At 35.7% G+C, this 26,185-nt stretch overlaps 1 protein-coding gene across 1 annotated transcript in view; it reads left to right on the top strand.

The window, feature by feature from the left end:
* POLA1 (DNA polymerase alpha 1, catalytic subunit) overlaps nucleotides 1–26,185 on the top strand; it is a 288,381-nt gene that overhangs the window by 166,211 nt on the left and 95,985 nt on the right. The window contains exon 35 of the mRNA XM_079122812.1: nucleotides 17,624–17,740. Coding sequence (XP_078978938.1) covers nucleotides 17,624–17,740 — 117 coding nt within the window. The remainder of the gene's footprint in view (nucleotides 1–17,623; nucleotides 17,741–26,185) is intronic.

Here is a 26,185-nt window from a genome sequence, read left to right as displayed (position 1 = left end):
AATATGTATTCTTTTGATCTAGAATTTAGAAAGTTTTAGTCTCATTTGTACCATGCTCCCTAACACAATTATAAGGAGTTGGTTTTACCTTCTGAGCCTCCTTGAACTTGAGGTTTTAGTTTAATGTGTTCATTCTTCAGAGAGAATGTAAACTAGTTTTCTACTTGAAATGTCTTTTTGTATTTTTTTAATACACGAAACCTTTACAAAGTTTGAGGTTTTATTTTATCAAAAAATATATACACGTGCCCTTTGTAAAGCAGTAATTTACATCAACATTTATAGTGAATTTGAAAAAAATATTTTAATGGTAGCAAAAATACAATTTAATATCAAGCTAAATCTTTTTCAATTCTCTTAGATTTTACTTTTTTAGCTGTTGAGTTACTAGGGCTCTTATTAAGAAGGAAAAAGCATTTTCAAGAAATTTTTTTAAGGCAAACAAATTACACACACAGAGGGAGAGGAGAACCTTTTATCTGCTTTCTGGAAGGAAAAATCCAAACAGTTATACGAAATATTTAGCAAGTTATTTTAATGTTACAGCTTTCCATTTCTGAGAGATCAATGGAACCTTGTTAGTAAGAAACTGTATTAACTTTGACTTCTAATGTTAAAATCTACACTGAATTCATTTTTCACTAATTCACTTTTTTCTTGTTTCCTAGTGTTCCCATGACCTTTCAGAAATGTGTAGTTCATATTTTGTGCTGTACAAAAGCTGCCCCTTAGGTTGCATTGAATAACACGAGTTGAATTATGAACATAATGGCAGTTCTCTGTGGCATTTCCAGTTCAAGCTTACTTTTAGTTTGCTAAATTCATAAGTGAAGTGTTTTCTTTTTTGATGTTGTCCATGTTAGGGAAAAGGTTAAATAATGCTGGGCAAATGAGAAGAATCATTTTGGTTATTTAGTGGAAGATTATGTTCTCATATATTTTCATTCCTTGATCAGTGTAGATGATGAGCTAGATTGTTTTGGAGCTTTCAGACAAGAATTAAATGGAAAATATTAATGGTCAGATAGAGGATTCTTGTATCATTGTACAATGTAACTTATCATTCCAGGATAAGAAATTCAGGATATGGCATTACTTCCCAAAGTTACATACCTGAGAAGCCCTTAGAAGAGGCAAGATAGCAACATCTTTGAATTCTCTGAGAAATGTTGTTTCTAGCAGAAGCCTTATTACCCATAAGAAAATGGGGAATGAGAATTTTTTTAGCTTCAGGAATCATCTTTCTAAAAGTATAATTTCACTTGATATTTGCCTTTCATTAACCAACAAACCATATCTTTTGGTTTTATTCAACATTTAATTAATGTCATCATTGAGTTGTCTCCTATGAAAGAACATAGAGATGGTACACTCTCTTCCATTTTCCAGGTAATATTGATCACATCATGATTCCTAAGTTCGCCATTACTAGGCAGTGGCTCCACAGCAACCTGATGAAAATGTTTTATTAAACAGTTCCTTAAAGAAGAAAGACCCACAAATACTACATTGTATATTGCCACAAGAGAAGGCACAAGTTTGCATACATGCAGTTTGAGACATTGGTCTTGCATAGTATCTTTCCATGAAAGAGGTGGGGCAGGTGTCACTGGCATTACCCATGGGAACACACCCAAAGGCTTGCAGGTTGAAGGGTTTGCCCAAGGCATGAACCACTGAAGCAGCAAGATGAGAGGAGAACTTGGAATTGGTTCTTGCCTTTCCATTTTGCCACAGGGTTGCTTTATCTGCCTCTTGCAAAGGGGGCACAGTGAAGGAAGGCAGAGAAGGGCTTTTGGACTCAGAGGTAGCCTAACCTGAAGGAAGCTGGAGTGTCCAGCCATCTGAAATACTCTTGTAATCAGAGAGTTTAATTCCATCTGCTTAAAATTAAAACAATAAAAGAATATTTCTTCAGCCCCCATAGTATATCAGACACTGTCCTAGGCCATAGGGACTCAGAGTTCAGTGATAGGATCCCAGACTTTGGGCTCTAAGAGGCTGACCTGTGGTTGCCCTTCTGCTGCTGCTTTCCTCCATCTTCAAACATTTTGTCCTCTGTTGCATGCATGCTTGGACCTCTTCTTCCACTGAAGTCATGCTCATCCTCTTGCACTACCAATCTCCCAGATAAAAAGAGCTATTCTCCAAGCGTTGTAGTTGAAGCTCTGTTTTAGTGTAAAACCGGTATGTTGTTTGCCCTTAGTAAGCGTTCATTCAAAGAAAGTGATTCATACATCTGTGTAAAAAATACAGCCCTCTGGAGGGTTTTCACTTTAAAAGTCACTTAAATATTACTTTCATAATAATAATCCTGGTATTGGCAGTCTGGATATAAGGTGGGCTAGCTGAAGGACAAATCTTTTCTGCTCAGTTTGCCAGACAGAATCATCAGTATTTTAGTGACACTTTTTTTTTTTTTTTTTTTTTTTTTGGTGGTGGTGCTGGGGATCAAACCTAGGGCCTTGTGCTTGCAAGGCAAGCACTCTACTGACTGAGCTATCTCTCCAGCCCTTTAATGACACTCTTTAAGTGTAGCAGTAGAGCAGAGAGTCTTCATCATTTCATACTTATATATAAAATGCCTCAGCTATTCTTCTACCTTGATGTACAGGACTTTGGTGTGTTCAGTAACTGCTAGTCAGGTTTGTGGCCAGTGAGCATAGTATCTCAATCTTTCATCCTCAGAGAATTCATAAAAGTCATCTTGTTACAAGTGGCTTTCCTTCCTTGATGATAACTCTGAAGTCCAGCATGTAAAATGTAAATCTCTCTGCTGGCAACTAATATACAAGGCCTTCTGAGAGTGTTCCTAGGGAAGAAGAGTTGATTAGGTAGAGACTTCTCTGTTCTTAGTAAATTAATGGCCTACTCCAGCCCCATTTTCTGCTTTCCTGAAGGAACACTCAGTGACAGTACTTACGGAGCAAAGTCAAATTCTTTAGTTTTATTATATAAAACATCAAATGAGGAACTAAAGAGAATCCTTTTCGAATAACATCTTCTAAGCCCTCAAGTGGAATTAAAAGTGGGGCAGTGGACTAGCAAATGGATAGCCATGCCTAAAATCATCTTAGCATCCAAGAGAGGTTTATCCAGTTTAACACAGATGGATGTGACAGGAAAGTAGATTCATGGGCTAGTTATAAGATTAACAGCAAGGCCAAGAGAGCCAGGGAGATGAAGCTAAATAATTTTTCTTTGAACTTGTTTCAGTAACATGTGAAAACATCTCCTAAAATGAAATTTATTTTCTTCGGGAATCCTTTCCATATGCTTCTTGTTGTTTAGAAATTGTAGGATATATATTAAAATCCTTAGCAATGAAAATATTCAGAAAGGTATAAGGTGTTTTGAGTTTTGAAAAAGGTAGCATAATGGGCACAATGTCAGTATGTGGCAACTAATTTTTATATATGTGTATATTTAACAGATGAAAATCTGTTGTTCTAGCACTCTACCTTAACTTGATTTCTATTTTTCACAACTCGTTAAGAGTGTGTCGTTTAATCTCATGACTTCTACTTATTAGACCTTATTGGAGTAAATAAACACCCACTTATTCACAGCCATGCTGTGGAGGACTTGTTAAAACAGATTGTTGGGTGCCACCTGCAGAGTGTCTGATTCTAGGTCTAGGGTGAGGCCATAGAATTGGTATTTCCAACAAGTTTACAGGTGTTGCTGATCCAGGTACCATGTTTTAAGAACCACTACTCTAGATATTCACTGATGTATACTACTCAGCCAGCAATATTTGAATGAAAGCAATAACTAGAAGTTATTATTGGAATAATATTTAGTTAAGAGGACATACTGTCAATGACAGGAACATGTGTACATTTTACTCACTCTAGTTACAATAAGTCACGAAGGCCCATAGGAAGCCATGTGCTCATTTTTTTAAAAAAGTCATGTCATAAAATTAATAGAATTCTTGCCCTTGGGAAGACCTTACAACTATCTATCTTGTTGCAGTACCCTTCTTTCTGAAAGAAGACTGAGGCCCCCCAAATTGATACATCTCCCAGGTCATATCATTGGTTTTATTTTGTTTTGTTTTTTGATCCAGAACTAGAGAAGTGATCAAATAAAGTTTAATTAAAATAAGACCTATGTAAGTGAAGGGAGATTTTAAGAGGACTACTTCCCCAAGCGCAAAAGGAGCTATTTCAGTATTTAGTATGCTATTTATTATCCTTAAACTAAATTCAGTACCAAAGTTGACTTTAGGCACTGAGACAAAGGCCTCTATAGAATCTGTAATTTTCTTAATATTACTTTTTTCAGTTGTATAGATCCCTGGGTGGCTTAATTTAGGGGTCTACAACTGAAGATTCTTGGAAAATCTCTGCTAGTGGCAGCCCAATGGAAATGGTGGTCAAGACAAGTTTTAAAAGTATTAGCCATTGTAATTAGATAAGAAAAAGAAATATATAAAAACTGTAAAGAGAAGAGGCAAATTATTTGCAGGTTGCTGTAAGTCTGGAAAACCCACCGAAATCAGACAAAAAGAATATATTAGGTTCATTATTTACAAAATTAATATTAAATCAGTAGTTTTGACCTAAATAAGCAATAACCAGTTAGGAAATATAATAAAAGAACTAAATTCTATTTATGATATCAACTAAAAAAAGATTAAATACCTAGGAATAAGCTTAGTAAAAGTGTCATATATATAACTTTAAAATGTTGCTGAAGGACTTAAAAGAAGTCTTTAGTAAATGAAAAAAGTATGTATTCTTAGCTATGACTGATCAACATTTTAGGATTGTCAGTTTACTGTTTATCCATAAATTTAAAGCTTCCTCAGTTAAAAAAGAAACACAAAAATTCTGACAAAGATAGTGACCTATGTGTCCTACAATTTATGAAATTTTTAGGAATTTAAGGTAGTTAAAACATTTTGGTACGATAGATCCAAAGATACATTTAATGTTTTATAAAGAAATGGTTCATATTAGTAGGTAATAGTCATCTGGAAAAATATAATTGAATTTCTTCCTTGCTCTTCAATAGTAAAACAAATTCCAGATCTATCAAAGAATTACCTAGAAAAAATACTATAAAACTAATGGACTTTTAATAATCTTGGAGATGGGAAGACTTTTTTTTAAAAAGTAGACTTTAATTTTCAAACAGTTCACAGCAAAATTGAGAAGCAAATACATAGATTTCCCATGGACTCCCTGCTCCTGCATGTATATAGTTCTCCCCATTATCAACATCCCCACCAGAGTGGTACTTTTGTTACAACTGATCAACCAACACTGATACATCACTATCACTCAGAGTCCATAGTTTACCTTAGGGTTCACTCTTGTTGTTCAATATTTTGTTAGTTTGGGCAAATGTATAGTAACATGTATCAACCATGATAGCATCGTGCAGAGAGTAATTTCGCTGCCCTAAATGTTGTCTGTGCTCCAGCTATCTGAGAAGATATTTTGAAATGATACAAAATTTGGAATTCAACAAAGGAAAATATTAAGAAATTTGGCTACAAATTTAAAAATAAGAATTTTGGCAGGGCAAACATATGCATGTACATACCATAAAGTCACCAAAAAAAGTAATGAACCGGGGAAAATATTTACAGTGCGTGTTAACAAATAGGAACTAATTTCCTTCACAAACATAAAGCACTCTTGCAAATCAAGAAGAAAAAGACTAACAACCTAGTAGAGAAATGGATAAAGGACGAGAAGAGGCGTTCTTAAAAGAAATGCCAATGACCTACAAACATATTTAGAGATGTTCAACCTTACTTTCAGTTTCAAAAGTTATATGACTATCATTTTTTACTTGTCAGAAAGACAGATCCAAAATTTTAGATAATATACAGTGTACACTATGGTGTGGGGAAGGAATCATCTCATTCACTGTTGGTGAATGTGAAAATTGATATATCCTCCTTGGTCAGCAATTGGATAACATCTGTCACAAAAATGGTCAATGAACTTAGCAGTTCCAATTTAGTTATTCATACAGATGTACAGTACTTACAGATATTATCAAAGGTACTGTTAAAGATGGATATAGTGGGACATACCTGTAATGCCAGGTACTCAAGAGACTGAGAAAAGAGGATCACAAGTTCAAGGCCAACCCGGGCAACTTAGTGAGATCCTGTCTCAAAATAGAAAATAAAAAAGGATTAGGGATGTAGCTCAGTAGTAGAGTAGTAGAGTCCACAATGATGAAAAAAAAAAGTACTGTTAGAAGGCTATCCCTTGCATCATTATCAGTAATAAGAGACCAAAAACAACCCATTGTTCATCAAAAGAGAATTCATTAAATTTTTACAGTCATATGATAGAATTCTACACAGACATTAAAAAATGGCAGATCTTTATTACTCATAGGGCATAATTTCCTCTATTTCTAAGTGAAAAAGCATATTTTAGCAGTGTATATGATCCACTTATTTTTTTTAAAGGGAGGGATAGTTGTAAATAATAATTTACTTAATCCAATATATCCAAAATATTATAAAATTCCAGTGCTCATTGTATTTCCCAAACTGGCACTGCTCAAAGTGAGGTCCCTAAGCCACCACCAGCAGCAGTATCACCTGTGAACTTATTAGAGTTGCAATTTCTTGGACCCCACCTAAGACCTGAATTGGAAATTCTGAGGATAGTGTCCAGCCATCTGTGTTGTGATGTGCCTTTGGTGATTCCAATGTGCAACCAAAGTTGAAAATTCAAAAGCAAGAAGGATTTGAGACAGATAGCAGATGGGTTTCATGTTGAATGCCAGCTTCCATCCTATAGCAACCATGATGACAGAGTTGGAGGAGGAATGCAATACACCTGCAAGGTGTTTACCATTCCTGATTTATGAATTTGAATAATATTATGGGAGGTTGGATGTTGTGATTCCTTAAAGATGAACCTATCTAAACAAAAGAAGTCAAGAAGCATCCTAACAAATTGGTGGAGAGGAAAAGAAACTCACTAGAACCAAAGCCATAAATGGTTGCGGGGAGTGCAAGAATACTAGGTAGAAGGTTACAAATGAAGAAATTCTGGATAGAGTATAAAAAATTGATAAATTAGGGTTTCTTAAAGGAATTCAAGTATCATGGAGATTTTAGGCACACTTTATGATGTATCATTAATTCTGTTTGATCAAAAAGTGCTGAAGGCTTGTTCACCCCTTTATCACTGGGCATTAAAGGATACACTTTCTCTTAACATTTAGACTTTTAATTGAAGTGTATGTAAAACAGGTATGGTAAATTTGGAATGAGTTAATAAACCAAAAAATAAAATGCATTTTCAAAGTGTAAAGAGATTGTTACTGAGAAGAAGTTAATGTGTCACATCCTTTAGATTTCTACTACTCAAGAGAACTCACAGTATCTATAATTTTGGAGGCATATTCGGAAGAATATTACATTGTGATTTCTCTATGTTGAATCATAGAGATGTGTGTGGGAATTTTCAGCCCTCACAAATAAGAATGAACCCGTTATAAGAGCAGGCTCATTTGATTTTTTCAGAAGTTAGGGGAAATATTCAGATCATTTCAGACACTCTCCCTTGACTCTTCCTCCTTAGGAGGCAGATGAAGAAGAAAAGCAGGCTGGGCTGTGAACAGAATGCATCTGCAGCTGCTTGTCTCTCGAGACCTCGGCAGTATAACTTCTGCTAGCCCTTTCTGTGTGTATTTTTCTTTTCTCATCCCCGAATACTACATTTTGCATGAGAAAGTCAGATTCGATAATTTCTGAAAAGCTAGACATTGTAGCAGAATTTGTGTCTCTTAGGAAGAAAAATGCCCCTTTACTATAAAATAGATCCTGCCTTCCATATCTGAGTTAAATAATTCTGCTGTAACTTTTCCAATCATATTTATTATTGAAAAGATTGTAATGCTCTTTGTAAGACTGCTTATCTACTAAAAATATGAGTTTGATTTTGCATTAATTCCTGAGTACTCAATTTATATTTTTAGATTGTTTTGTGAATTGGGATCTCTGAGTATAAAGTGGTTTTCAGTACATTGGATATTGTTGAACATCTTCCTTAAATTGCAAACACATGCATTTCAACAGCTTTTTGGACAGTTCCACAGTTAACAGTTTCTTTACAAGAACAATGTATGGTTTATTGTTATTATTATCATTATTTTCTCATCTTATGTTCTGGCATTTCAATTATGAAACTTCATCTCGGCATGTGGACTTACCTTGTGTTGCCAAGAGGAAACACAGTGGCTTTTCTGCAAAGCTAAATAGTTTTTACTTTATTGTCTGCTACGAAACAGCTGCTGATACCAGGAAAATGCCGTCTCATCATTGGGCCTGGGGTGTCCAAAAAAGGCAGGAAAAAAATGACTGTAGCTCCCTGTCTGCCCTGGCACTCTCCTCCTTTCTCTCGTTTTCATTGCGGTGAAGAGCAGGAGAACAATATTCTGCAATTAAGGATTCCATTAAGTTGAAGAAAAGAGCAAATGGGGGATGTTTGTTCTCCAAGCTGAAAAAATTTGTCTGGGGTGGGGGGGATAGTGGTAGTGGTATAGAGAGAGGTGGGTGGAGAGACGAAGTCAGGGCTGTTTGTTGAATATACTGTTAAGGACTGTTACCATCCTAATTAATCAAGTTAGAAATTACAGCTGTAGTCGGTTTCCCCCCAATTCTTGTTATCAATTTTCTTCTCTTTTGAGACAAAGCAAATATAAATTTTGTGTTCATTTGTCATTCGTTCTTTGACTTCAGCATCTCTGAAAATAACAATGTAGCACAAAAGCCCAGTATTTACCTAGTTGTAATGTGGGTTGCCATGGTGTTTTGCAAATTATTGCAATTATGTTCACCATGCGAGTCGCCCTTGGTAACTGGCGAAAAAACTGATAATCCTGTTTTGAACAAAAGGTCAAATTGCTGAATAGAAAGTCTTGATTAACTAAAAGATGTACAAAGTGGAATTATTTCCTACCATTCAGAAATAGTTCTTGATCGGGTTTGGGGGAGGGGGTGAGTAAGTACATCTGATTACTGAAGTACAAAGCATTGAAAGGATGTTGTCTTGAGCCTTTCATGTAGTCTTAATGGTGGCTTTTTTGTCAAATTTACCCATTTGCGGCATTGAAAGAGGCAGCTGCATTTAAGCTGGAGAGACGGTGCTTTTTCAAGAGTTCAGTGCATGGAAAGTTCTCAGCAGTATCTGCAGTTTACTAGTAGCCCCTGGTCTATTAAAACTGATGTGCCGCATTTGAGCCCATTGCTCTCGGTACTTGTGAACCCCTCTGGCTGATGATCTAATAAAGTGCTCTTACTGGACAATCTCTGATCAGCTACTTAAAAAGGAGGCTGGGGGAGGGGGCAGGAGGGAGAAGCCTCACAGGCAGTCAGACTTGGTGCAGGCCGGAAGAGAGGAGAGTGGCTAAATAGAAAGGGTTGTCACAATGATGATCTGTGCTAAGGCATTTTCCGTGGGGTTTTGGTTTTTGTGCCCTAAATCTCCCAAGCTGTGATCACATTTTTTTTGTCCTAGAAGGAAATCTTTATTTTATTTAAAGTTGGATAAGATTCAGAATGTCTTTTTGAAATATTAAAATCCACCTTGCATTTGTTTCTTAAATTAGGGGCATCCAGAAAATATATAATCTTATGTTTATGTAAAACCAAAAGTTTCCCATGTTACGACCAAAGGTCAGATGGATTTCATCTCTCCTCAGTCTGGCAGAGCATCTGGGGCAGTAAATTTTGGAGTGTGGGGATTCTTCTTTTTTGTAATGACCACCTGAAAAATCAGTTCTCAAAACTTTTTAGAGTGTGTGAAAGTGGCATGAAAGCAAAGCAAACCTTAACAAGTTTGTGGGTTTACATTCTGCATCACCTAGCAACCCCCTGGCTCAGCCAGATCTCTTGTCTACCCTTAGTTCTGTTTGCAGACTATTCAAACGGCCCTTCGAAACCATGAAAGATATTCAGTTTCATTAGTACCATTCTCAAGGAGAAAATAATTAAAGTTAAATGAACAAACATTGCCTGGTGATGGTTTGAACTCCTTTCTGATTTTAAGATGCCCTTTGAGGCAACTGCATAGATAGTTCAGTTTTAACATTTGTTGTTAGGTACCCAAAGGCATAACACATTAAACCATACTAGCAAATACTAGTCTACCAACAAACAAAAAGTAAAAATTATTTTTGGTTGGACTTGAACAAAGAGTAACTCTTTGGGTAAGAAGGATCTAGGCATGCCCTCATGATTGAACTTTTTATTTGATTCTTACCCCAGGACATCTGAGCTGATGTGTGCACACTGATCAAGGCAGGCTAAAGGGTGTGGGGAACAAGGCACCTCTCTTTAAACTGATTTATTATTACCTACCTTCAGAGATCCCCCATTATAAATATCATATTCCATAAAAGACTGTGCATTTTAGTGAGTGGCTTAATAAATGATTCCAATATCAGTAATACATGCCCTTTCCTTTTTTTACTTAAGAACTGCTTATGTGATTAAGTTGGCCTATTTTTGAAATTTTAGCTTTAGTAGGAAATTTTTTTAATAAAAGGTATTTTTCTCTTACGCTCTTTTCCCCCATAAGCATATTCCCTGAAAATTCATGTTGGCAATAATCAAACATGGGATATATAGCTCAGAATATTTTTCAGATGTGTTAGTAATTCAATTATAGTGAAAACAGTTGGCAAAAACTATTTCTTCCCTCATTAATAACAATTTTATGATCATAAAATCAGTATATGCTTATTATATAAAATAAGGAAACAGAAGAAACCATCTTCATACCAGTGCTGACATTTTAGAGTAGCTCCTTCCAGTCTTTTTTTCTGTATTCAAGTTGATAAAAATGAGCCTTGAATTTATGTTTGACATTTATTCACTATCATGTGTACATAGCTAAGGTGATGTTTTTTCAAGAGTAAAGTTTTGAGAGGTAGGAACAGTGATGGAAGTAATGAACAATTTTTCTTAGAGGTTTCATCACTAAAATATTAATACAAGTACCAGAGTATCCATTTTACTATTTTTTCTTCCTTTTCCTTGTTAAAATGACTGTATGTCTTCACTGACATATCCATGTATAACCATTCTTGTTGGAAATTCGGACATTCATTGCAGTTGGAATATTACATCCCCAAGTAACTTGTAGCTTCACATAGGGAAAAAATCTTTTATGAAAAGATTTGTAATACAATAGAGATGAAAGGAATGTGGAGAGGAAAATGCTTTCAGTTTCTCATATAAAGTGAAAGCAGGGTGGCTAGAAATCTTGTGTTCTTATTATTTGTATTTTGTTAGATCTCTAATATCCACAGTACATGGCTGGGTTGCATGAGCTCTTTGTGCTTTGTTGACAGTTGACAGACAAAGCAAAATTATTCCTGAAGCAAGGTACTGTGTACTTAGTTGTGACCTATTATAGCCTAAGAATGTAGCTTGCTTTTGAGTTGGATGAATAGGGAGAGTATTTTATAGAATAGGCTTGAATATACTAAGAGAGGTTTTTAGCTGCCCATACAGAAAGATACATGTCCTCCATTGAACTTTTTTTCCCCAAAATGTAATTTTCCATATAAAGTCAATTTTAAGTATATTTTCCCCAGTTGCTTGCATGGAGACAATTTTAACTGTTCTAGTATTGTCCTACAGTGGTAAAATACAATTGCTGGTAATTGTTGGCTTTTTGTGCTCACAGTATAGCAGGAGAAGATGGCTTGCATGGGGCTCTTTAATGTACCTCAGGTACATCTTCTGATGCTCTAGCTCTGATTGCAAATTAAAATAGCAAGACTATGGTATTGGATTTGATGTGAAGCAAAGCAGACCAAGTTGCTAATTTATCATGTAATATACAATTGCTGAGGTTGGAATTTGTCCACTTGTAGTGCTATTCTATGTGTTTAAATGAGGACCGCTGTTTGCATCTAACCTATCATAACAGTTTGGGAGTGCTCCATTATCCTTTCAGCAAACTGATGGCAGAGTCTGATCTTTGCGCAAATGATAAGATCAATAAGTTTCAAATAACTTGGATGAAATGACATGACTGCTCATTTAAAGAGATGTCTAACTTAAAAAATCAATTTTAATAATATTTAAAATTCTTACATTGACCGACAAGGCACTTTCCACTTCTGTTTTGTTTGATAATTTTGTTTAAAATATTTTTGTATTAACTTTGGTGAATAGTTAGTTTATATATTTATTTTTCCTGATTTTTCATCTCCTACCCTGGCACCTCTCTGAGACTTAATAATCACTCTTTGACATGCCAGCATGCTACAGTGTAGAAGATTTAGCTTTAAAAGCAAAATTATGTTCCTGTTAAAACTTCCCCTGGAGATCTTAAGGAAATTTTCTCCCAGTTTTGGGTGCAAATGTGGGTCAGAAAGCAATTTGTTTTTTGATATTTCTGGAAATCCCAAATCACAACATGTCATTCTTCAAAAGCAGCTGTGGGCCCATACTGTGCACTATCTATAAGAAGACCCGTTTTTTTTTAATACTGGGTATAATTCTGTGACAGAAAAATATGACTGCAAGGGAACCCCAGGACATTTATAAATGCTTTTGGGTGAAAAGAGAGTCTGATGTTCTTGGAGTGCATTATAGTTTGGGGAGAGGTGTGGTTAATGGGCATTAACAGAAACTAATAATGATATGATGAATTCTGAAAGCACACACATGCTGACACACCTTGTCTTGTGACCCTGCCTCTGCAATCCTGGAAAGCCATTACAATTTGAAATAATTATGTGTTGTGGAAGGTCTGTGTTGTCCCTTGAAAATTCCTGTGAATGCTAAAATAAAGCAAAGACCACCTCCTCTTCTTTCACTTTATTCCACCACCTATAACTTCAAATCAAGTATAGTTTATCAGGAGCAACTTAAGGAAATTCTCACTTATGTCGACTACATAGATGTAATATTTTGCAGCTAAATTGAGAAACAGTTCCACTTAATCTTATCATTTATCCATTATTGTAGTTCTCCATTTTGTAATAACATCTGCTGGAAAATGACCAGGCTCTTTCCTGGTTACAGTAGTGCACATTTAATAGTGCATTGTCAGCTGTAGTTCAGCTGTGATCTACCTTGGTACCTTTACTGAACATTTTTTCTTATTTGATCCTCTGAACAACCCTAACAGAATAAATATAATTCACCTCCTTTTTTATAGATGAGGAAACTGAGACTCAGGGATTGAGTGGGTTTGGTTGTTTACACAAAATTACTAACAAATAAGAGTACAGTTTTTCATAATCTCAGTTTTTAAATATTCACTGAGTGTGATCCTTTTTCCTAGAGACTCAGGAGGGCACTACCAAATTCAGAGCAGATCCTTCCCCAGGGATTGACCAGTTAAGGGAGGTAAAACAAGATGGTAATATAAGATGGTAAAGGGACAGTGCATGGCAGTGCGTGCTCAATGTCAGATGGGATAGAAGGAGAAGTTCCTGTGGATTGGGGAAATCTCACAGAAGGAGAATGGAACTGATATTCAAGGAATGGGCATTTTAAACAGATTCTGCAGCATGAGCAAAGACAAGGAAGTGAAAATAGGCAAAATGTAGTGAGGATTGTGACAAAACCAATTCGATGTGGCAGAGAGTTTTGTGTTGAGAATGATAAGAAAGGGGGGACAGGGTGAAGTTGTAAAGATTTGAAAGTCAGCCCATCGAGTTTGTTCTTTTCTATGGAGGGTATACAACTGGAGGATGGGATTGGGAGCCCTGGAAAACTATACCTGGCAACTCTTTGCATTGGGTGTGTGAGAGAACAGGGCTGGGGGAATCAGGTAGGAGAGTACTGCAGTAGAACAACTTCAAGGTCTGTCTGGTGAGGTTGGTGGTAATGGGACTGTAGAGGAAAGACCAGTGGAGAGAATTACCCACCATGTATTTGACTCCAGATTATGAGAACTACTGCGAATTGTCATTTTTTATGAATTTTAGACCCAAGCTTTATTAGTTTTCATAAACTTGCTCCTTTGTATTTTGATTTTATTGATTCTCTTTGTTTATTCAAAAGAAATTTTTGAGGGCCTCCCATGTACCACATTTCCAAATCTGGATGATTTCTCTGTGTATGCATCCTTCTAAAACTACACATGTACAGAAATAAGTCAGTTTGTGTTTAAGGTGCAACTACCAGGAATGCCTCAGTTACAAGTAGAAATTGATCCCTTTTTAGCATGTATAAGCAAAAACCATTTGAGTTGAGATCTCAGAAATAAAATTTAGCAATCAGAACTATTTGACACAGTTTCATACACAATGATTTTAAGGAATTAGTGACTTTTTTTTTTTTTTTTTTTTTTTTTTTTTTTTTGCGGTGCTGGGGATTGAACCCAGGGCCTTATGCTTGCGAGGCAGGCACTCTACCAACTGAGCTATATCCCCAGCCAGAAGGAATTAGTGATGCTGAGATTAAAGCAACAGGTGATAGAGCTTTGCATGTTTTGGCAAATGTTTGTTTTGCTATTGGACAGACTATCTTTACCTCTTTTGAACCTTCTATTTATAAACCTGATGGGGTAAGCAACTGAAAATTTAATGGCTTTATTCTGCTTGATTATGACAATTTGCATGTGGTATTACATAATAAAACAGCATATTTGGATGGCAGACATCCTTACAGTGGTTTTAGAGGTTTTTATTAAAACCCAGACCTTTTTATAAGTTGGACTTCCCTTGACTTGTCAGTATAACCTGTGCTGTACATTTTTTCCCAAAATGGGGAATGAAAATAAATTTAGTTTTATCTTTGTGCTAATTTAAAGGGAATTTATACAATATTCATATTTTAATTTTCTTTGATTCTGTCACCTTTAAGAGGCAGAAATTCTCTATGAGATCTTGTAATATTTGCCCCATCATGGAATACTTTCAGTGAACTGGCACATTTATTTTTAACAACACAAATGTTTCTTAAAAGTTAGATTTAGCGTGGTTGTTTAACATTTGTTGAGGGAGCAAAGAGTTAACCAAAATGAATTAGACAAAATTGAATCGAAGCAAAGCATATATTGAATATGATTAGGGCCTGTTTCCCCCATAGAAGTGTTTTGTTTAAAATACACCACAGCCAAAAGCTTAATTATCAAAATAAAACAAGAGGCATAAAGAGTTACAGGCTTCTAATATTTTTTTTCAGCCCCAGTTCCCTTCACACAGTTATCAGCATGTTTAATTTCCATGCATAATAGCACTAGTTATTGTTGTCATTTGTAAAGGGAGATTAACAGATAGTAAGTACAAACAAACCCAAATGAGCACTGAATAGAGAGGTGACAAAGAGAAAAAGACCTCTTTAATGTTAATTATAACTGGTAGGAAGTCTAGACAAATTATATTATCTGTTTTCTATATGATTTGAAAGGACATTTAGTTAGTACTCTGTCAGAGATAGAGTTAGGTATTTTCTTTTTAAAAACAGGTGAAATGACAACTTAGCATCTCCCTTGTTGGCAGCTCACCCAGTAAGTCCTGAGGTTATAGTAAGTTGATGGAATCAAGTTTCAAAAACGTCTGAAAAGAACTTTAGTTTTTCAAACATTATATCTAAAAAACTAAATAAAATTATTTTCACTTCCAAGTTGTATTATAGTACTTCATAATTTGTCTCAAAACTTAATAGTTGTTACCTGTCTGCTTTCTAATTTTGAATATTAACATTGAATGAATTATAGCTATGGTTGGCATTGTTAACTGACTTGCATACTCCAAAGTAATATACAGCCTCATATAACAAATATAATGTAACAAAATGAATGATGAAACAGTGGTCCACTCCTGTATTTTTTCATATGTGGTTTGCTTGAAGTTTATTGTTTATTACTATGTCTATATGGGTAATTCTAGAAATAACCAGTCTTACCTTTAGTGTTTATAATTACATTTAAAATTTAATACCTATTGCTGCTGACAGCTCCACTACTCCCTGCTTTATTCCCCATGCTAGAACAGGCTAAACCAAAGTACCTTGTTTTTTCCTTCTCCCTCTCTCTCTCTCTCTCTCTCGTACAAGTCAATTGTAAATGTATCTGAGTTTCAGAAATATGAAAATATAAGTGTCTTTCTTCAAATTAAAAAAATGTGGTTAATGGGCCCTAGGAATTGGAATGAATAGTTGTCTATGACTCAGAACCACTGATTCTTTATTCTGGTTCATGGTCTTTTATTGTTTGTTGAGACATGACTCTATCCGTCTAATGTATATGCAGACCATGCTTTCCTATTTAGATTATAATTTCTTGAAATTCTGTGCCAGAAGCCTTTTTGCTTGTTTCCCACAATATTTAATATCATTCTGGGCATATATTAGAAATTTCATAACTCATTGACATTCTCTACCTGCAAAGTTCAAATTAAATAGTTTAACATAAAATAGTTTGGCTTTTTTTGAATGAGGATAGGAATGAAACTTTCTATGAACATATTGACTAGATTAATTAAAGATTCTTTAAAGGTAGCATTTTTTAAGTCAAAAAGTTCTACAATGCCCTTTCCATTTGTGTAAAAGCCTTAAATGGAGCCAGAACAACTGATTCTTGGTACTTTGAGTTTGGTTGTAGCTACTTCCAAGGAGAGCTTATTCTGAGGAATGAGTAGAGCAGAACAGCAGTGAATGAGGGCATCCTTTTGCTTTGCATTAACATCACTTGTAAACATTACTACATGGTAGGTTAAAGTATGTAATATAATTAAGCAACAGTCATGTATATACTGTTCTTAACAAGGGGGAAAAGGTAGTCTGCTCAGGCTAGAAATAGGGAATGGGGTTATGTGTTATTAATTATACAGTAAAAGTCTTTCTGGCCTCCATTCTTTGGTATATATTATTCTTCCTGCCTGAGTAATCTTTCCTTCCTTCCCCATCTATGCAACTTCAGGTTCAGAAGTTGTCATTTCTCAAAATGCTCCAAGATTTACAGATAGTCAGGTCATTACTTGTGACTCAGCAGGTAGTCAAGGGTGCATATCTTGCTCGCCTTTATTATACCCGAGCCCCTCACCCTACACTCACCTGATTATGATGCCTCTGTAGCAAACCTCTGGAAAACAGTGACCATTCAAAGTTGTCCTTGAAAGTATGCCAGCCAGTCCTATGCTTCCAGAGAACATGTATAGAAGAATCTGTTTTAATTTTAAATGAAACAGTTGCCTGCATTTATTAAGTTGTTCTTTTGTGCCAAGGATAGTTCTAAGCACTTTTTTGTGTGTGTGGTACTGAAGATTGAACCGAGGGTCTTATATATGCTATGCAAGCCTCTACAACTGAGCTACGTCCCCAACCCAGTTGTAAGCACTTTTAATGTTACATCAATTCTGTAAGGTAAGTACTATTGCCATATCCATTTTACCGAGAAGGAAACCAAACACAAACACAACAATTAAGTAACTTGGCACCTGTCACTCAGCTATTAGGAAGGTCATTTGTTTCTGTGCCTTACAGTCTTGATAATGGGTGTAGTGCATTAATCTAACATGTTTAGAGAGAAAGGTAACTAGAGCTATTTTAGAATCTCTAAGAAAGGTTTAAATAAAATTAGTTTACCTTGATAACAAAAGAGTTTATTATTTGTTTTTGTTGATGCTTATGATAAGAATGAAACTTTCTCTTTTGTCTCTCCAGGGCTGGTTGATATGTGAGGAGGCAACATGTCGCAATCGAACTCGGCATCTTCCCCTTCAGTTCTCCCGAAATGGTCCTCTTTGTCCAGCATGCACAAAAGCTGTACTTAAACCAGAGGTAACAGTCTCATAATGCTAAAGAACTATATAGAAGTTGTGGGGGGAGGCTGTTTGCCCATCCCTTAGCTCTGGGAGGTAGATACTATGTATTTGCCCTTTGGAGACAACCTACTACCAAACTCACATATTTTCACGTGCCATGAGCAGTACCCTATTTATATCTAAAAGAAAAACTGATTAGTTCTCATATGGGTTACTCAGATTTCCTTGGTCGCAGTTTCATAATTATAGAAGAAGAGATGCTGTTTCTTTGTGTAAACTGCTATTATCTTCATTCTTGATCAGAGCCCCTTTTGTAAGAGCCAGAAAATTTCCCAATCTGGTACCTTGTTTTATGGTACCCACAGGGATTAAGTGTTTTTTAAGTAGTAGGACAGATCAGTAGTTCTCACACTTTTTCTCTACCTAATATATGCACCTGAGGGATAAGGCATACTCCTATTAGTGACTCCCAGTTGGGGAGTATAGAGTCTGAAAACTCTCTAGTAATTGAGATGCCTTCCCTCTGTTGCCCACTTTGAACATCATGGATCTAAGCAGTATTTCCCAAACTAGTGGGAAAACAGTTCACAGGTCTTCCAAACAGAAAATATTTTATGATCAAGTACCATCTAACAAAGACTGAGCTAGCCAAAATTAATAAGCCCATTGCAGATCTCAGAACCTGCAATATGATAATCTGCAGTCTGTCTTATTAAATGTAGGGTTAAATTATGCCTCACTTTCCAAATTTACCTATCCCAAGGATTTGGAAGGTTTTTGGTGAGAAGAAGGTAAGATTTGGGAACCTGTTATTTATTTACTTATTTTTTAGTGCAGAGGCAGGGTTCTGCAACCAAGTTTTGACTTGAAATCTTCATTGAAAAGGATTGATATGCAGGCTAATTTTAGGAAAATATTTTCTTTAAAAGCTCAAATGACTTTTTATTTTAAGATCATATAGCATTATTTTACAAAAATTGGCAAGAAGTCAAGAATGACAAATAGTTACCAACATTGTATATTCCCTTGTTCTTTGCATTTCCATAGGTTTTTTTAGTGGTCATAGTCACAATGGAAATATGCTTTTATATTTTGTTTATCATTTGTCAGTCATATTTCTGTGTTGCTACTTCATTTAAAGTACCGAAAGTCTTAAACACAATTTAGGAATATGTCTCATTGGAAGCTGAGCCTCATATCACTTGCCTATAATCCCAGTGATTTGGGAGACTGAGATAGGAGGATCACAAGTTCAAGGCCAGCCTCAGCAACTTAGCGAGACCCTGTCTTAAAATTTAAAAAGGGCTGGAGATGTAGCTCAGTGGTAAAGCACTCCTGGGTTCATTCTCCAGTACCAGAAAAAAAAAAAAAAAAACAAAAAACAGCATATTTCTCATTGAATATTTTCAGCTACTTTTCCATATTTCTTTACTGGAAATTTTGTGATAAATATTTTCCTGCTTAAATGATTTTTTATTTGAAATATTTCTTTCGGACAATTTTTTTGAAACTGCAGATTGAACTCAGGGACACTTAATCACTGAACTACATCCCCAACCCTTTTTATTTTTTTAATTTGAAGCAGGGTCTTGGCTGCGTTGCCGAGGCTACTTTTGAACTTGTAGTCCTCCTACCTCAGCCTCTCAGGTGGCTGGGATCACAGGAGTGTAGGACAAATTTTTATCAACAGTACATATCAAGGTGCCTAAGCACAATACCGTCATGATTCATATGGCCAAATTAATTTTCTAATGGGTTATACCAATTATATTATATACCAATACTTTTATGAGTATACCAGTTTTACCAGTCTTTCCAGCATTTGAACATTATTGTAACTTTTTAACTAATTTGATAAATATTAAATGTTCCATGCCTTAAATTTTATATACCTTTGATAATTAGCAAAGTAGAGTGTTTTTTTTTTTAATGTGGAACATGTGAGAATTAGCTGTCATATTGAATTCTTTTTATGTCAGTCTCAAGACTTGCATCAGCAGGAGCCAAAAGAGAACAAAAGTGTGTGTGTGTGTGTGTGTGTGTATAGTATAACTCATCAATCCAGTTGTAGGTTCTAGGGGAATCACCTTGCTTCATGAAGTGATGCTGCCTTTGAGACTTTTTAAATACCTAATTCATCAAGGCAAGTTCAGTGAAATTTAATTTACTTCCTAGAAAGTCAGCTAGTTTTGTGATTCCATTCTTGGTGAAAGAAAGTAAAAGAAAAATATGTAATTGTTAGATTGTTACACTTCTGATAAACATTGATGATATTCTTATTAGTGGTTTAATATATCAATTGTCTTTTGTGATTTATTGTCCTTTAATCATGAGTGAGCCAACAGAGGCATTTCAAAGTGACTTGAATTTTTCTTTATATCTTTGTCCTTTTCAAAACTTGACATTTTAGGCTGATGTTTACCAAGGTTATCAGCTACACTTCCCAGGGAGAAGATTTCATAGATGAGCTGCTCAGGGCATGACCCTCTGAAGTAACTCAGTTTCATAGCATCCTGATTAGTGACACTGTCCGTAGCCATTCCTAATGGGGACATTAACAGAGTTATTTTGCTCACTTTTCTGTACTCTATTTCAGTTACTAGTGATGAATGAGGAATTTCTTAATTCTATCTGTAAGGTTTCTGAACTTTCCTTGTAGGAGTAAATATGCATCTTTCCAGAGATAGTTCCATAGGGTTTCCCAAAGTATGTATTTTACAAGATTATGCTCATCTGGGTCTTAAGCTGTCAGTTTCTGAGTCTCATTCATACATTACTTTTATTTAATAATTATTTATTAAATACCTATTATATCCTAGGTACTTTGCTAGGTGGTAGGTACATATTATTAATGAACAGGATATTTCCTTATTTATAAAATTACATTGACATTATATAGATTGTATAAAATTAGAACCTGTGGGCAAAAAAAAAAAAGATTTATATAAATGTTTATTCAGACAAAATAGCAAACATTCCAAATATTAGACTGGTGGGGACTTGAAATATATTGTTCAAGTTTGTGTTGGTAAAGCATTAACCTCAGTGTGTTAGTCTCATCCTCACATAAGAAATCTATTCACATTTAGTCCTCAGTTTCAGTTGACTTGATAGCTTTCTAGAATTGACTTGGAATATGAAAGCTGTCTCTCCTTGTGGTTCATTGTTGCCCATGTTGTGAGAAGAAAGGTGGGGTAGTTTTGTCCCCAGAGTTCTAGACATGTCCTCTCTTCTCAGATACTTTAAATATTTATCTATGTATGAGTAAACATTTTTTAGGCTCATAGGAATTTAACAGTATACAAGCTGCTGCTTATTAAAATATTCTGAGTATTCTATGCTATATAGGGATGTACCTCTAAATACATAAATGAAAAAATTTCAGGCATATTTAAGTTACTAAGTCAATAGGACTCTTTTTTCTCACACTGGTGAGCACTCTAGTTCTTACCCAAGTTAGACAATAAATATTTTGATATCTCCATTTTAAGGACATGTTTTTGGCTTTTTAATGTGACCAAATGTGTATGATATGAACTAAACCACAGGGGAGTCTGTATTATGTAATTCACCAAACTAAGACTTCAAACCATGTTGAACTTTTTCTCATTAACATTTCTACTTTTGATGTGGAGCTGAGCACATGTCTACATGTGATTCCCTGGGTCATGGTAAAAATAATTTGTGAAATCGAACCATCCCTGGGGCAGGAACATTTTGGTGGAGCTTTTTGTTCAGCTGTTTAAACAGCTAAGTTTCTGAGGCAAGTAGTGAAATGGCTTCCAGTCCTGCTTTTGGGACTTCCTATGGTTTCTCACATGATCATCTATTGTAAAATTGCTAAAAATCTGTTAAAATAAGTTTACCATATATGACTTCTGTCCTTCAAGGGAAAGCAGCAATTGTGAATTTATAATCCCATATTATATCTTATTTCTGCATAAGAAGAAAACATGATCCAGAAGAGCCAGATCTATCCTTAGTAAGAAAAATGAAGCAGGAAGCATCATACAATCAGACCTCAAAATATAATACAGAGCTATAGTAATAAAAATAGCATGGTATTGGCACCAAAAAAGATATGTAGACCAATGGTACAGAGTAGACACAGAGACAAACCCACATAGTTATATCATACTAGACAAGACACCAAAAACATTCACTGGAGAAAAGATAGCCTATTCAACAAATGATGCTGGGAAAAATGGAAAGCCACATGTAAGAAAATGAAATCAAATCCTTATCTCTCACCCTGCATGAAACTCAGCTTTGAGTGGATCAAAGACTTAGGCACTAGAACAGAGACCCTGTGCCTAACAGAAGAAAAAGTAGGCCCAAATCTCACCATATGGACCTAGGATCTGACTTCCATAACAAGACCCCTAAAGTGCAAGAAGTTAAAACTCAAAAGCTTCTCAGCAAAAGAAACAAACAATAATGTGAAGAGAGAGCCTACAAATTGGGAGAAAATCTTTACCCCATGCACCTCAGATAAAGCATTAATCTCTAGGATATATAAAGAACCCAAAAAACTTAACACCAAAAAACAAGTAACTCAATCAATAAATGGGCTAAGGAACTTCACAGAAGAAGAAATACAATCGATCAACAAATATATGAAAAAAATGTTCAACATCTCTAGCAATTAGAGAAATGCAAATCAAAACTAAGATTCCATCTCACTCCAGTCAGAATGGCAGTTATCAAGAATACAAGCAACAATAAATGTTAGTGAGGATGTGAGGGAAAAGGTACACTCATACATTGCTGGTGGGAATGTATATTGGTACAACCATTATGGAAAGCAGTATGGCGATTCCTCAGAAAACTTAGAACAGAACTACCATTTGACTCAGCTCCTCCGTTTATATTCAAACAACTTAAAATCAGGATATTATAGTGATGTAGCCACATTGATGTTTATAGCAGTTCAGTTCACAATAGCTTAGCCATGGAACCAACCTAGGTGTCCTTCAACAGATGAATGGATAAAAAAAAAATGTGGTATGTGTATTGGAATATTACTCAACTTTAAAGAAGAATGAAATGGTGGCATTTGCTGCTAAATTGATGGAGTTGGAGAATATCATGCTAAGTGAAATAAGCCAAGTCCAAAAAACCAAAGGCCAAATATTTTCTCCGATATGTGGATGTTAAATCACAATGTGGGGGGATGCTAGGGAAGAATAGAGTTACTTTAATTTAGGTAGAGGGGAATGAAGGGTGGGGAAGGGGTATGGGGGTCGGGATAGTAGAGCGAAGTAGACATTATTACCTCATGTACATATATAACTGCATGACCAATGTGATCCTACAATCCGTACAATCAGAAAAATGAGAAATTATGTCCATTTATATATGATTTATCAAAATGCATAAATGCATTCTATTGTCATATATAACAGAACAAATAAAAAATTTAAAAAAGAAGAAAACATGAAAATAATTGTCATCTCTTTAGTAAGATGAGTTGTGCAGGAAGAGAACTTTAGAACTATGATGGAAAATCTTAAAAATCTGTACCAAGTCATTGGAACTCCTCCAGTAAAGAAAGGGGTTTGACCATGAAGGGTGTTTTATTTAGAGTTCTTTTTCATGATTCCAGTGTTCTTTTATGATGCAGGGAGATTACTAAATTCTGTATACAGCTTCTTTTACCACCAAGTAGGTTCTAGCAGGTTTTTTTTTTTTTAAACATATAGTTTTTCATGCTTTTTTCTATCATGGTTAAATTCATGTGCTGTAAAATTAACCATTTTAAAGTGAACAGTGCAGTGGCTTTCAGTACATTCACAGTGTTGTACAACTTCCCCCTCTATGTAGTTTCAAAACATTTTCATCAACCCAGAAGAAAACCCTGTACCCACTAAGCAGTTATTCTCCATTCCCTGCTCCTTCTAGCCCCTGGAAACTATTAACTGCTTTCTGTCTCTTGATTGACTTATTCTGAGTATTTCATATACAAGACTTCTTTCTCCTAGAATAAAGTTCACCCATGTTATGACATGTACCAATATTTCACTGGTTTTGTGGTCAAATAATATTTCATTTAACAAATAGCTATAGTGCGTTTATCCATTCATCCATTGATGGACATTTGGGTTGCTTCTTTTAGTGTACTCTTATTGTTTATTTTCTTTTTCATGAGGTAGAAAGATCTTGCATTTGTTCTGAATTTGTGTCTTGCGGCCTACTCACTGGTCCTACTTCAGCTGAATGGGACTGCATGAAGCTAGGCTGATCCCTTCCTCTGTCCTTGACTTCAGCAATCACTTATTCTGCAACTGTTCTATGCCTGTTGTGTAAGTTTGTATCCTGATAAAATGAGGAATCCAAAATTGTATGCAGAACTTCAAGTACTCTTACTAGTGCTAGTATGGAGAAGAATAAACCTACCACTGCCACCTTTTTTGGGTAGAAAATTTCATTTAAGTCTGTTTGGAGTTACACTAATTTTCTTGGCATCCATATTCACAGTCTATTTTGAGCATTCTGTATACTAAAATATATGTTTTGCACATGCAGCTACTAAACTATGTCCTATCATGTTTTCTTAGACTCAAATGGCTTATTTCAACCTAAGTGTAAGACTCCAATAGGTAATATTAACAGAGAACACAAATTAACTTTTTAACACATAAAAGAAATCCAGGTGTGAACTGTCCAGTATTGCTCTTGTGCCTGCACAGTGCCATCAGGGCAGAGGCTTTTCCTGCCCTTTGCTGAGTCCATCATCAGCAGTGCTAGGCTTCCATCCTCAAGGTCACCCCATGGTCCAAGGAGACTGCACACACTCCTTCAAGCCATCAGAGAGTACAAAATGGAGAAAAGGCGGAAGGGCCAAAAGGATGTACCCTAGCTAAGTCAGTTCTTTAAGCAACTTCCTAGATGTCCCACCTAACACTCCTGTTTACATTTCATGGGCCAGAAATTAGCCACCGGGAGATGATTGCTTTTTGTTTCTGAAGTGAAGGAGTACACTGGGTATAGGGGGCCAACCAGAACTCTTTGCAGCAGAGACCTTCCAGTGAACTGCATTAAATCTCCCCTTGCTGTCTTCAGCACATCACTGTCCTATTGTCCATTTTTGGGATTCTGGTTCTTCTATGTGTCCAACCTTTTGGCTTCTGCAGTTCTGATGCTCTGATTAACCTTTTCTCTGTTTTCTTCTCTAAAATATTGATTAAAACGTCAAAGTACATAAATGCACATACCAGTGGATAGATGGCTTCTTCCAGGTGGACACTGCTCCATTTTAATCAGCACCCTTTGTGTAGGAGTGTTCTTCCAATTGCTAATTATCTTTGCTTCTAGCTTGTAATTCTCCACAAGGATTTTTTACTCAAAGGTTTCTTCTGCTGATGGTCTCATGGTTTTATAATTATATTGGCCCTTGGACAGAAAAATCATGAATCTATCCCCTTTGATAATCTGGTATTTTAATCAGCATATTTAAAATAATGTGCTCTTTTAAATTCATTCTACCTTAGAAGCCAGTTGCTCAAAGAGAGGGGCCATCTAATTTTTTTAAGTATACTTTTGGTATTGCGCAAGAAAGAATGTGTATGACTCCATATAAGGATCGAAGTTAAAGACTCTTGACTAAGTATGAGAGTGATAAGACAGGGCCATCCATAGTAATAAATCATGGAACATAGTGTGGCTTGCTGATAAATGTTAACTAATTAGAACTACAAAAGTAATTATTATACTGTGGACCAAAAAGAAACTAGAGGTAACCTATTATTGGAAATTTTGTGCAGTTTTTAATCACCCATAGTAGAAAACTGGAAAATCACAAAAAGGGGAAAACACAGATCCCATAATTGGCCTGTATTCTAATTAAGGAGGTAGAAAAAAACAAATTCCCCACACTTCAGTGGTCAGAGCTTGGGAAAAAGCAGCAACAGTTTTGTGATCTCAGCACTCTCTAATCAATATGGTAGGAAGTATAAAGCAGTGATGAAGTTAGTTCTTTTTGAACTACAGCACTTGTTCTCAACTGTGACAACTTTGCCCCCTCCTCCACCTCAGGACATTTCCAGTAGTGACCTCTGGAGGTGAGGGAAGTGAGTGCTACTACCATCTAGTGCATAGAGGCCAAGGATGCTGTGAAACATCATCCAGTGCTCAGGATAGCTCTTCTAACAAATGATCCTAATCCTAAAAGTAAGTAATGCCAAGGCCGAGAAACCTTGGGCTAGAGCTTTAAGCATATCTATCCTGGATTACTTATGAGTACAATTTGAAGGCAAATTTTTAAAAAGGACACCTTTTGGTGAGGAATAGACCATCAGCAGCTGTGATTGATTGGGTTTGGAGACTGACATGTCAATTTTCAGGGCCATTGAAGAGCATTGGAGGCAAGACATCTAGAAGATGAAAGCAGTTACAGAATAGGACCACCTCACCCCCATGGGCAGTAGCTTTAATTTTAATTGACTATGAAGACTGAATTAGG

The sequence above is a fragment of the Sciurus vulgaris genome (assembly GCF_902686455.1).
Source record: "Sciurus vulgaris genome assembly, chromosome: X".
Classification (NCBI taxonomy): Eukaryota; Metazoa; Chordata; class Mammalia; order Rodentia; family Sciuridae; genus Sciurus; species Sciurus vulgaris.
This window is presented reverse-complemented; position numbering and strand designations above follow the sequence as displayed.